The following is a 12,549-nucleotide window of genomic DNA, read 5'->3' as shown; positions in this document are numbered from 1 at the left end:
TCATATTTTATGTGGGTGCTGGTGACCTGAACTCAGGTCCTCATGCCCGTACAGCAAGCCCTTTACCAACTGAGCTGTCTTCCCAGCCCTCAGACTCCCACACATCTGTAAGGTCCCTGGAATACCACTGAATATGTCCGACTCACACTCAATATTTGCAGTATCAACATGTGTCTCAGAATAGTTAGAATATGATATTGTTGGTGTGTACTTTGTAGGAAGGTGTGCTCTCTTTTATGCCCACTTGGCTGTTAACCAGTGAATTTTTACTATCAAATGTTATATTTTACTGTCCTAGAATGTCCTTATGATTTTTTAAAATAGATTTCTCTTCTGAAATTCTGTTTTCATTCATTTTTTCCTTCCTTCCTTCCTTCCTTCCTTCCTTCCTTCCTTCCTTCCTTCCTTCCTTCCTTCCTTCCTTCCTTCCTTCCTTCCTTTCTTTCTTTCTTTTTTTCTTTTTCTTTTTTTTTTTTTTTGGTTTTTTGAGACAGGGTTTCTCCGTGTAGTTTTGGAGCCTTTTCTGGATCTCACTCTGTAGACCAGGCTGGCCTTGAACTCACAGAGATCCATCTACCTCTGCCTCCCGAGTGCTGTGATTAAAGGCGTGCGCCACTTCCGCCGCTGCCCAGCTTTTTTCTTTTTCTTTTTTTTAAAAAACTATATTAATCATACTTTTAGGGTGAGTTGGTTATTTAAGGTGGATATCTTGGGTAACTTGCATGTAGTAGTTAACATTGCTGTTAGGATCGTTTCAGAAACACATTCTTTACATATTCATAGCTCTGTCCTATGGTGGAAACGACATGAGGTTGAATGTTCTATAATATATAGCCTTGGTTTTAGATCACAAGACCACTTGAGTGGAGCTTTACGTTTCTTGTCCTCTGGAAGATTCCATTTTTGCATGTAAAATGAAAGTTACCCAAGCTGCCTAGTAGTCTTGCTGAAGAAAATTCCTAGCGTGCTCAGCCGTACATGCTTGTTGCTTCCAATCTCGCGTCTCCCGTTGGGTGTTGTAATCGGGTACCCTTTAGTTTTTCAGTGTTTTCTCACTGTCACTTCTAAGCTTTGGTTCTTTTTCTAATTACATAATTTTCTTTTTTAAACCTGTAAATAAGAAACAAAACCCAGAATTAGACTTAAGGATAATCACTCCTTAATAGAATTTTTATCTTAATGAAAATTATTTCACTCCCATAGTTTCTCTAATTTTCTGTTAGATGAAATTAAATTTTAGTTTTAAAAAAATCTTATCACAGTTTTCTCAAATATTCTCAAATATCAATTCCCTTTATAATTTTGTACAGCATTTTATGTATGTGCTTACGTGCACTTTTCTAGAAGTCCGAAACCTTCATCATTCATAAAGTACCAGTAGAACCTTAAGAAGGTGAGATTCACTTGCTAACCTGACGGAACGCCGCCGTGCAGTTGTGCATCCTGAGCCCCTTTCAAGTCCCCCGAGCGCTGCAGGACGAGGGGCCTTCTGTTGGGCACATGTCCGCAGTTGCTGAGGTCTCGCCATCCAACTAACTGCTCCCTTGTAACAAACCCCAACGTCCTAATGCTGGGTCGGGCTTCTTGCTGCAGCCACACTTTGAAAGTCCATGTTCATACGCAGACTTTAAGAGGTTTTTACATACCGGAAAGAAATTTGTTTGCAGTTTCTTTCTTTCTTTTTTTTTTTTCCCTTTTATTTTATTTTACAATACCATTCAGTTCTACATATCAGCCACGAGTTCCCCTGTTCTCCCCCCTCCCACCCCCTCCGCTTCCCTCCAGCCCACCCCCCAATCCCACCTCCTCCAGGGCAAAGCCTCCCCCGAGGACTGCGATCAACCTGGTAGACTCAGTCCAGGCAGGTCCAGTCCTCTCCAACCAGACTGAGCCAAGCGTCCCTGCATAAGCTCCAGGTTTCAAACAGCCAACTCATGCAATGAGCACAGGACTCGGTCCCACTGCCTAGTTGCCTCCCAAACAGATCAAGCCAATCAACTGTCTCACCTGTTCAGAGGGCTTGATCTAGCTGGGGGCCCCTCAGCCTTTGGTTCATAGTTCATGTGTTTCCATTCGTTTGGCTATTTTTTTTTTTCAATAATTGAGTAAATCCAAAATTTATTACAAGCCACAGTCGTCCTAGGGACCTCCATGTTATATATATAGCCTCCATGGTTCTATGGGTTGTGGTCTGATTGTTCTTTATTTTATATCTAGAATCCACTTATGAGTGAGTACATACCATGACTATCTTTCTGGGTTTGGGTTACCTCACTCAGGATGATTTTTTTCTTGTTCCATCCATTTTTGTTTGCAATTTCTTTTAAGGAATCTATTCATATTTTGGTTTATCTTGGCGAATTGTAGGCTTTGAATTTGTAATGATACTGAGATATACTTAATTTTCAGCTCAACACTGGAATATGAGATTTAACATTAATTCAGAACAAATGGAAGTGATTCAAGTAATTTTCTCTTAAGTTAAAAGTAATTCATTCTAAATTATATAGTTTCTTTCTTGTAGCCTCAAAATCATTATTGTTTCACTTATTTCCATGAATTCCATTTGTATAAATACAAAAGGATGGATCTTTATTTGAAAAACACACAAGGGTTAAAAATAATCAATGCACTAGTGGCATTTTTCTAGTTAAATTTTAATTGACAGATTACAAATTTAGCAGTTTGAATTTCAAAATGTTTTAAATAAGAAATTGAACATTTGAAATTTGCCTTGACATTGCTTAATACAATGAACAGATCCAATTTAAATAAGTTTTAATTGCAGGTTTAAGTTGCTGAACTTTAGTAAATAGTTGTAAAAATTTGAAAAACCATTTTTTCAAACAACTGATTGTGAATAAATTAACCACTGGTGATGAATTTTAAGTAATGGTGGTAACCAATTCAGGATGCTATGACTGGCTGCACATCCTGTGAGATTCATTGGTGTTTGGTGGCTTATAATGTGAGCTTGTGCATGGGTTAGTACTTTATTCCTTACGGTTACACAGAGGCCTGAGGAGATCAGACTTCAGTGTTGATGGAGTCCACATTTTATATTTTAGTAGTTGAGATTTGGGTGGTTTATGTTCACTGTTTCAAGCTTACTTCTCGATTCTTCTTTAGAAGTTATAACTGTATGCCATATTTACTATTAATTGTTGGCTAATCATCCTTTAGCCATTAGAATTTTATGAATTCGAATGTTTTAATTTTCCTTGTCATTTTTTTGTTCTGACTCTTCCACGATTTTATCAAAAAATTGTGCCAAAGAAGATACAAGTAAACACAAATGCTTAGTTTAAGTCTATGCTGCCTGTTCAGTAACTGAAATGTTTTTTTAATTTTATTCACTCTAATAAAGCAATTATATTAGAACTAGCTGACAGCAAGAAGAATATAACCAAAGATGTTGTAATGAAAAATATGTTAATATTATTGTTGAAAACATTGTCATTCATAATGAGCTTTGATGAGGAAGGTTGCTGAGGTATAGATGCTGGGAGCTGCCTTTCTAACCCAGGTTCACTTCGTGATAGTATCTCACAAAGCCTTGTTTTGCTTACATGGTGTAAGTTGGTAGTCTTGGTTCTTCTAATTCAAGACTCCATGTGATAAAAGTAGGTTTCTTGTTGATAGCCTAGGCAGGACCAAGGATTCATTGGTAAAGAACCACTAACCTGTCTTTCCACCCAGCGTGTGAGGACTGAAAAGGATTAAGGCCCACTGTAGGGAACTTACTGAAGCTGCATTCCCTTTCTCCTGGTCTTTCAGCGAAACAGAAGACTTGTTAGTTCCCATGACTGTCAATCTGGTCTTTTTCTCAAGCACTAAATTCTTTTAAGAAAGATAATATGACTTCTTTTTAGAAAGTGGCCTAGAAGGATACTGTTTTGTTGGTATGTCATGTTTGATATGTATATGTGTTTTCTGATCCTATTAACTTAGAATATTTTGAATTTGCAAGGCAGTATAATCACTTAAAATTTAATGACAGGTATTTATAGGATTAGATTTGCTTGTCCAGTTAATAGATGTTAGGTTTGGCTGTGTTGAATTTTAATATTTCATTAGAATCTGACAACCCTGTGGACATAAACACTTAACTTTTATTTCTAGATGACTGTAATTAAAATGTGCTTTGTTCTCACTGAAGTTTAAAAGCTTTGAAATAGCTTTTATAATGCTGGAATGTCATATTTCCCCCACTATCTGCCAAATTGGTATTGTACTTTATCTTGAAAATATATTTTGATTTTGTGAACTAAAAATAATTGCATAGTATTGAACATTCTCCATGGTTAAGCCTTTTTTCTTCCATTTAATTTGATCTTTTGTTGTTACTAACAAATAATTTGTGGCACAGTTTCTTTCTTTACTTTTCTTTTTCTTTTTTCTTTTTTAGAATCATTGCCGGAATCACTTACTTGTCACCTTAGTGTGCTAGAAATGTTCTCCTCAAATCAAGGGTTCTTTCTGGTTTTGTGTGTTCTCACCTGCTCCTCGCTGTAAATCATTGAGATGTCAAGTGCAGTGATTAATTAGGCTGCACGTGCAAGTGCCTTTTTTTCACCTGTCAAGCAGGAGAGACGTCTTCTAGCAAGATTAGATGGTGCTGATTCACAGCTTTACTTCAGCCTTCAACCGTGGAGAAATAGTGAATATTCAGATGATTATACAGAATATGGCATAGCAAACTTTGTTTGCTTTAGAATTCTTAATATTATGGGATACAATTATATCCAACACTATCATTGAGCTCCTAATTAGAAGCAAAGAATAAATTAGAAGTTCCTACTTAAGTATTTTAGAATTTTAGGTTCATACTTTGTAATTATCTTTTACACAAATGTTGGTATTTGATTTAAGTAAAAGTAAATATTTTTAAGTAGGTAAATGCCATGTGTATGTGTGCATGTGTATATATACACGTATGTATGAAAATGCGCTGTTCTCACTGTAGATAGCATGGCTTATACATTCTGGTAACTTGATATGGTAAAAACCACTCTTTTCTTTGAATAATAAATATTTGCAGAATGTACTGTTAAGTTTTTAGGAACTACTTTTATATCATTTTAATATAAAACAACAGACTTCAAAAGCTACTTCTCCCTACCCTGGTTCTTTAATTTTCCCCATCTTCTTTTAAACCATCAGTACAAGTAAAACCTCAAATTGTATAGTAATCTTAATCTATTATTAAAAGGTCCTAGAAAGGAAGATTACAAGGTGGATTCAGGTTTTGAAACGGTTTTACCATTGGTTTAGCAGCGGGTGGGCAGGCAGATGCCTGCTCAGAGTAGAACCTATTGCCATTTTTCACCATTGATAGAGTAGCCTTTCAGAGTCAATGAGCTCTGTCAATGTGAGCTTGTCAAGGCTACAACTTCATAGACCTGAGAGGCGGTTTGAGAGGTCAGCCCTTTTCAGGTTCGCTGTGATGCAAATGAACTCTAATGCTTAAACAACTATTGGAATTTTTATGTCTGCTCCTTGTTCTTTTTTCTTCACAAAGTCATTGACGAGACATTCAGTGCTTTTTAAATTGGAAGTTGCATTGTGCTAAAGACCTAGTACAGATTTACGGAGGGCTGAAAGCAGTTAGATCATGTTCTTTTCATGGTGCGATTAGAATCAAATCGATTTCCCTACAGCCTTCAGCATTCAGATGGCAATTTTAACAAAGCTTGGGGGCTAGACAAGGGACCAAACGACTGAACTGAATGTTAATTACACTCTGCAGCCTTATTTTCTTTTGATTTGGGGCTGACTGGCAACTAAATTAACAAAAAGTGTGACCATAACTGCTGCCCTATTTTCATTTAAAAGGAGAGCTGCCTCTAAAAGGCTATCTTACAAAGAAACAAGTGAGGGCTGCTGATCATCGCTAACAAGGGCACTTTTTCTTTAAAATTCTTGCCAAAAAGACTGTTCAAAAATTGTAATAAATTAGTCATTGACATATTATTGCCAGAAAATAGTTGATTTTCTGATTTTTATAACATAAAATTGGAAAATATAAGCACTCGTGGTCATTTGTTGCTAGCTATGAATTATAATTGGCACCTATGTGACCTGAGTGTCTTTATAGCAATTCAGCCTGCTGAAATGTAACACCGGGTTACAGTAGATACTTTCAATAAATCCTAACGTTTTTTTATGTAACAGACTTCCAGACCAGCTTGTCCTACCAGCTTTTCCCCTCACCCAGTCTCGGTTGGCATGCAAGTTTTGATGTGATGATCAGTACTTATTTACAGTTGTGCCACAGTTAGTATCGGCAGCCGCCTTCTTCCTTCCCAAGAGAGCTGCTACTGCCGCATCAGGTTGCAGTCGGTCGCGTAGCAAGCAGTACTGTCACTTCTGCACCTGCAGTGGTAGTCTCCTCCTGACACCTGGCTCCACGCAGTAGCTGCCTCATCCACACTCCCAAGGGAGAAGTGGCCCATGCTGCATGTCTGCGTCGCAGCAGCTGAGGGGGCCCTGAGCCGGTCGGTGCCCTGCATTAAGAATCGATTTTGACTCTCAGATACCACTTTCATGTTGCCTTAAATAAAAATGGGCTCTGTTCGAAAACTACAGTAACCATCAAACTGAATTTTCTCATACAGTCCTCAAATTAGTTTGATTTATAACTTATTTCCCCCCTTTATTAACCTTCAATTAGTAGTTTTTTTAGATATACCCTAAAGGCTGTTTGTATTTTGCTAACTAATATTTGAATTAATACTGTTTTTAAAATAGAGATTAAGGAATCTTCATTACTATTTAAATACTGCAAAATGTTTCCTAAAGAAGTGGGGATTTAAGTTTAAATTAAGTAAATGAAATGACATTTGCTTTTTAGACTAATAGTTTTAAATCAGAGACTAGTAAGTTCAAAATACTTTAAAAATTAAGCATATATATTTCAAAGAAAATTGATGTTTCTTTACAAACTACTGTCTCTGATGAGGTTGCTCCTTAGTGCTGAACATGGAGAGTACAGACCACTCTTGCTTGTCATCGTTTTATACTTCTTCCCTTTTCACACAAAAAGCAGCTGCAAAACAGCTTTTCTAAAACCAGTCAAGAGTAAACTTTCCCCTCATTTTTCTTCCAGACACGAAGATCGATTGAGAAGTTATTAGAATGGGAAAACAATAGGTTATACCACAAGGTGAGTGCTGGGGAGCAGCTCCGGACTGCTGGGGGCTGAACTGCACAGTATGGAAACAGATGCTTTGTTGGACTGCAAATGTGAAGGGGGGACGAATGGGTGAGCCTGGTGCCCAGGACAACGAAGCTCATCTCTCTTCTTTTCCCCTCCTTCGTGTCTAGCTGTGCTTGCACTGGAGACTGAGCAAAAGGAAATGTGAAACGAACAACATGATGGAATATGTAAGTTAAAGGGCTGTTTTGTGAGTTTCTCTATTAAATGATCATTTATTTTGTTTCTGATCTTATTCTTTCCATGATTATTAATCAGCAAAGGTGTCAGGAGCTTAATCTCCTGAGTGCAAGGATTTTCTACGGTTCACAGATGCCTGGGTTTCATGTGCAAGACTGATTTATAAAGTTATGAATGACTTGAAAACAAGGCTTCACTGTGTTCTGAAAAATAATAAATTAATTGCCAAGATAAAATGGCCTGAACATGTGTTGATGGAGTGTGAAATTTTAGATGCTGTATAAAGAATAACCACAACCTTGGTTACGCAGCACGTCAGATATGGCGTTTTTATATAATGCTAATCAGGTTTCCAAGTATGGAAGAGAACCTTTCAGCCAAGCCGTTGGAGCCTGAGAAGCCTTTATGGACTTCGGCTGCCTATGTACCTCATGGCTTTAGAGGGTTCCAAAGTGTTGCTAGAACATTGCTTTGTACAGTTACCTTAAATGTAAACAGATGTTGGCCAACCTGCTTTGTCCTTTAAAACATGGCTAAGTTTACATACACTTACGTAAATGTGTCCACACACAATCATTTTAGAAATTTAGTTTATTGATGCTCTTGATTTATTTGAATAATTGCTCTCTGTTTGAAAAGTTCAGAATAAGAAGTTTTGAATTTATTAATTCTTCTTGAGTTTGAATGTTTTACTTCAAAACCTGGAAAAGTTATTAGATTAAAAGAAAAAGATTTAAGAAAGGAAGTAATTGTTGAAACTAAAACCAGTCTTTGTGAAGGACCTGGTGTTACATTTCTGAGGAATTTTCACTGTTCTTTATGATCCTCATTGTGTATATGTATAGAAGATTGGTTAAAAACCACTTCCCAGTTCTCTGTTATCAGACAGCCACATCTCCTTGCTCTTCTTGAGCAGTGAAGATAATTTACAGGTTCTTTTCCCAACCCCCAGACTGTCTCTGTTCACAAACATTTTGAGGGTGAGAAGGGACTATGTTGCTTCTTTGCAACCATGAAAAGGGACACTTGAGTGACCGACCGACCGACCGTGTGAGGTTGGCCAGGATAGGTACTAGCCATCTCACTGTGGATAGGAAGAGTTCTGTTACCCGTTGGGGGCAGTTCAAGGGCTTCAGGAAACACTCACTGCTGTTAGACATTTACAAACCCGAACACCAAGCTTAAACCTGAAGCTTTAATTACTTTTTACATGTTTGTGAATTTACTTTGGGAAGGAAAAAAATGAAAGTTAATAACAAACTGGAAATAGCCCAATGGTAGAGCATGTGCCTGCCACACAAGGAGTTGGATTTCCTGCATTGAGAAAAGAAAAATCTAGATTATGTGATTTCCAAGTGGAGCTCTATGAAGAGCATTCATTCATACGGCGTATGAACCTTATTTTCTCTTATCTTTAAGAAATTCTTTCATTACAATTAAATTAATAGTTTTTTAAAACATTCTAAACTGTATACTTCATGAAAAATTTTAATGTCCCTTGAGTTTTTACATAGTTAAGTACTTTTAAATGAATTTTATTTCACATTATCATAGAAGGTATACAAAAAGTACTTTTAAAATTACTTTTAAAGTGATTTTTAGATATTCTTTGTTTGTTTGTTTTTGTTTTGTTTTTGAGATAGAGTTTCTCTGTGTAACAGTCCTGGCTGTCCTGGAACTCGATTTGTAGACCAGGCTGGCCTCGAACTCACTGAGATGTGCCTGCCTATGCCTCCCAAGTGTTGGGATTAAAGGCGTGCGCCACCATAGATATTCTTAGAGTATGTCTATTTGTGGTAGTTCAAAATAGGAGTAAACAAAGCTTCAGAACCCCTTGAAAAGCATTTGAGCATCATAATCACACATAGTCTAGTAAGAAGAAAAAGTCTCCTTATTTAATGAACTTGAGCCTTTCTGCTGTGCATTTATATATGCCTTTGCCTATAATTTATACAACCTCTGATTGTTAAAGTGAAGTACTTCCCCTTAATTATGTTTTGACTGTTAGAAATAATCTAGAAAATAAATAACCATGCAAAACTATTTGTTTTGTTGTTTGTCACTCGGGAATGAAGTACGTGTGGGGTTTGTGAAGGAAAACGTTCACAGTCAGGGCACTGTCCTCAAAACTAAGGCAGATTCAGAGTTAACAGTAGTCATCGTGGACTGCAGAGTTGGCTCCTCAGTTAGGAGTGCTTGTTATACTTGCAGAGGATACAGGTTAATTCTTAGCTCCTCCATGTCTGCTCATAACTGTCTGGAACTCCTCTCCCAGAGGATTTGACATGCCCCTCTAACCTCTGAGGCACCAGGCATACACATGGTGCATATTTATATACACACACGAATGGTACATGTATATACCATATTTCCATTCAGCAAAACATAAATGTGCATAAAGTAATAAAAATAAAAAATAGCCACTTTTTTTTTTTTTTTTTTTGGTTTTCCGAGACAGGGTTTTTCTGTGTAGCTTTGGTGCCCATCCTGGATCTCACTCTGTAGACCAGGCTGGCCTCAAACTCACAGAGATTCTCTGGCTCTGCCTCCCGAGTGCTGGGATTAAAGGTGTGCACCACCACCACCACCACCACCACCACCACCACCACCACCACCACCACCACCACCACCACCTCCTCCTCCTCCTCCTCCTCCTCCTCCTCCTCCTCCTCCTCCTCCTCCTCCTCCTCCTCCTCCTCCTCCACCACCACCACCACCACCACCACCACCACCACCACCACCACCACCCAGCCAGCCAGCCAAAAATAGCCACTGTTTTACACTTTGCATATACATTGTAAAATAGTGTACTCACCCCTGGGGCCTGAAATTTAAAAACACTACAGTGGAAGATGTGTTTGAATACTGAAATATTTATTCAATGTGAACTTGTAAGTCATTTGAATATTTAATCGTGAACTTTTAGAGCTACAAAGAACCTTTTCATGTAGTCCAACCATTTATTTATAGATGAGGAACATGAGAAAGAGGAAAATGGAGCACAAATAAAGGAGCTGGGTGGAGAAAAAAAAGTACTTTTTGAAAAGATGTATTTATGTTTATTTTATATATAAATGAATGTTTGCCTACATGTATGTCTATGCACCATGTTTGTGCCTGGTGCCCTTGAAGGCCAGAAGAGGGCGTTGGATCCCCTGGAATTGAAGTTGTGAGCCGCTGTGTGGTTGCTGGGAAGTGAATCCAGGTCCTCTGCAAAAGCAGCCAGTGCTCCTAACCACTAAGCTATCTTTCCAGCCCCACATTTTTTTTAAACATACATTTTATTTATACTTGGACAATTTCAACCATGTTGAATGTATTTTGTTCACCCCTCCTTCCTCAATATCTTAGTTTCTCCTCCTCCTCACTTCCTCTGGAGCCCTTCTTCCCAACACAGCCCTCCTACACTCCATGCTTCTCTCTGTCTTTGTTAAAGTAACCTGCTGAGTTCAATTAGGGTTGCTGGCATGTGCATTGGTACAGGATTATTTACTGGGTCACGGGCAACTGACCAGTGCCTACACCCCTGAAGGAACATGACTATCCCTCTCCCAGCAGCTAGGAATTGCCAATTGCTTCTCAGTTAAGGGGTGAGGTTGCATGAGTCTTTCCTGCCTCTACCCTAGAATCTTGACCTGCAAAATCTCGTGCAGGTAGCTACAGCTGCTATGAGTTCATGTGCAGTGAGCATGCCATGTCCAGCAGACAGTTTCCTGGGCTCTTTTCCTTAGGTTCTTTCCTCCCCCTCTTCCTAAATGTCATCCGAGCCTTTGTCCTGGCAGGAGCAATAGAGATACTTTGACTAGGGCCGAGCACTCCACAAGTACTTCTCCTCAGTGCGAAGCTAGTGAATATTCTAGGAAGCTAGTGAATGGATGCCGTGTATGTAAGTAACAGGGCAGGACAGTGGCATGGGTGACCCCTAAGGCTTCCTGAGGGTAACTAGAAAGGGAAAGGAGTGTTTGTGAACCAAGAAGGGAAGTACTTTCTTTATTGAGGAAATCAAAAAGCCATAGAACTCAAGATGAAACTGAAAGTTCCCTGGCCCGGATGGTAAATCAAGTACACGGTCAGAGCCTCCTATGTCAAGACACAGTTTCTGAGAACAACGAGGTCCCAACTTTAGAAATGATTCACATCAAATAATTTTTTAACAATAAAAATGCTTTACTGGCCGGGCAGTGGTGGCACATGCCTTTGATCCCAGCACTTGGGAGACAGAGACAGGTAGAGATCTCTGTGAGTTTGAGGCCAGCCTGATCTACAAAGTGAGTGAGTTCCAGGACAGGCTCCAAAGCTACAGAGAAACCCTGTCTCAAAAAAAAAAAAAAAAAAAAAAAAATGCTTTACTGTATCTATTTGTCAAAGATTTTTATAAAGTTTGACTTTTTTATTGTTCACATAATTTTTTAAAGATTTTGTTTTTATTTTATGTGTATCAGTATTTTGTCTTCATGTATGTCTGCACCAAGTCTCTGTCTGGTACCCAGAGAATACAGAACAGGGAATTGGAACCCCAGGAACTAGAGTTAGACATGATTGTGAGCTGCGTGGTAGTGCAGGGAACTGAACATATGAATCCTTTTCCGAGCCATCTCTCCAGCTTCCTCAAACAGTTTTTTGACCTGTATCTATTCTATCTAGAATTGGAACATGGGAAGATTTAATATAACAGTATAGTTCAAGTTCAGAATAAAAATTAGCTGTAGTCAGCTTGGATATTTATGTTACAATATTTTCAGTTTCCTTTGGTTTACTACTAAAAGTGCCTTTGGAACAATTTTAACTAGTTTTGCTAAGAGAAGGGCTTGGGAAAAAGAAATAGTTGGGTTACAGGTACACACCTGTGATTGCACCTTTCTAGAGGCTAGGGTCTCTAGAGGACTGCTATTTGAGAGCAGACATTCCTAAGAAATCAGTACCCAGAACTAAGAAGAAGTCTGGCTGGGGAAGAGGCAGAGAGAGAATGAGCATAATTCCTGGGAGAGAGCGAGTGCATGCATGTGAGCTGGGGAGGGTGCTCCTGACTATCACCCCAGCACTTGTGGGGATTGGTGAGAGTTCAAGGCCAGCCTGAATTATATCATGAATTCCAGTTGATCCCGAAAACCCTGTCTTCAGAATTACAGAAGGAGGAAGAAGGGAGTACTCAT

At 38.6% G+C, this 12,549-nt stretch overlaps 1 protein-coding gene across 2 annotated transcripts in view; it reads left to right on the top strand.

Moving 5' to 3' along the window:
• Chic2 (cysteine rich hydrophobic domain 2) overlaps positions 1 to 12,549 on the top strand; it is a 49,170-nt gene that overhangs the window by 33,498 nt on the left and 3,123 nt on the right. Inside the window, exons 4-6 of one of the 2 annotated variants that reach the window (XM_076546451.1) lie at positions 7,109 to 7,165; positions 7,327 to 7,386; positions 7,475 to 10,033. In XM_076546451.1, coding sequence (XP_076402566.1) covers positions 7,109 to 7,165; positions 7,327 to 7,386; positions 7,475 to 7,555 — 198 coding nt within the window. In that variant the 3' untranslated portion in view covers positions 7,556 to 10,033. Of the gene's footprint in view, positions 1 to 7,108; positions 7,166 to 7,326; positions 7,387 to 7,474; positions 10,034 to 12,549 lie in introns of those variants that run through there. The other variant, XM_006979718.4, reaches the window with a different exon arrangement.

The sequence above is a fragment of the Peromyscus maniculatus genome, chromosome 10, assembly GCF_049852395.1.
Source record: "Peromyscus maniculatus bairdii isolate BWxNUB_F1_BW_parent chromosome 10, HU_Pman_BW_mat_3.1, whole genome shotgun sequence".
NCBI lineage: Eukaryota > Metazoa > Chordata > Mammalia > Rodentia > Cricetidae > Peromyscus > Peromyscus maniculatus.
The sequence above is the reverse complement of the archived record's forward strand: the minus strand, read 5'-3'. Positions and strand labels throughout refer to the sequence as shown.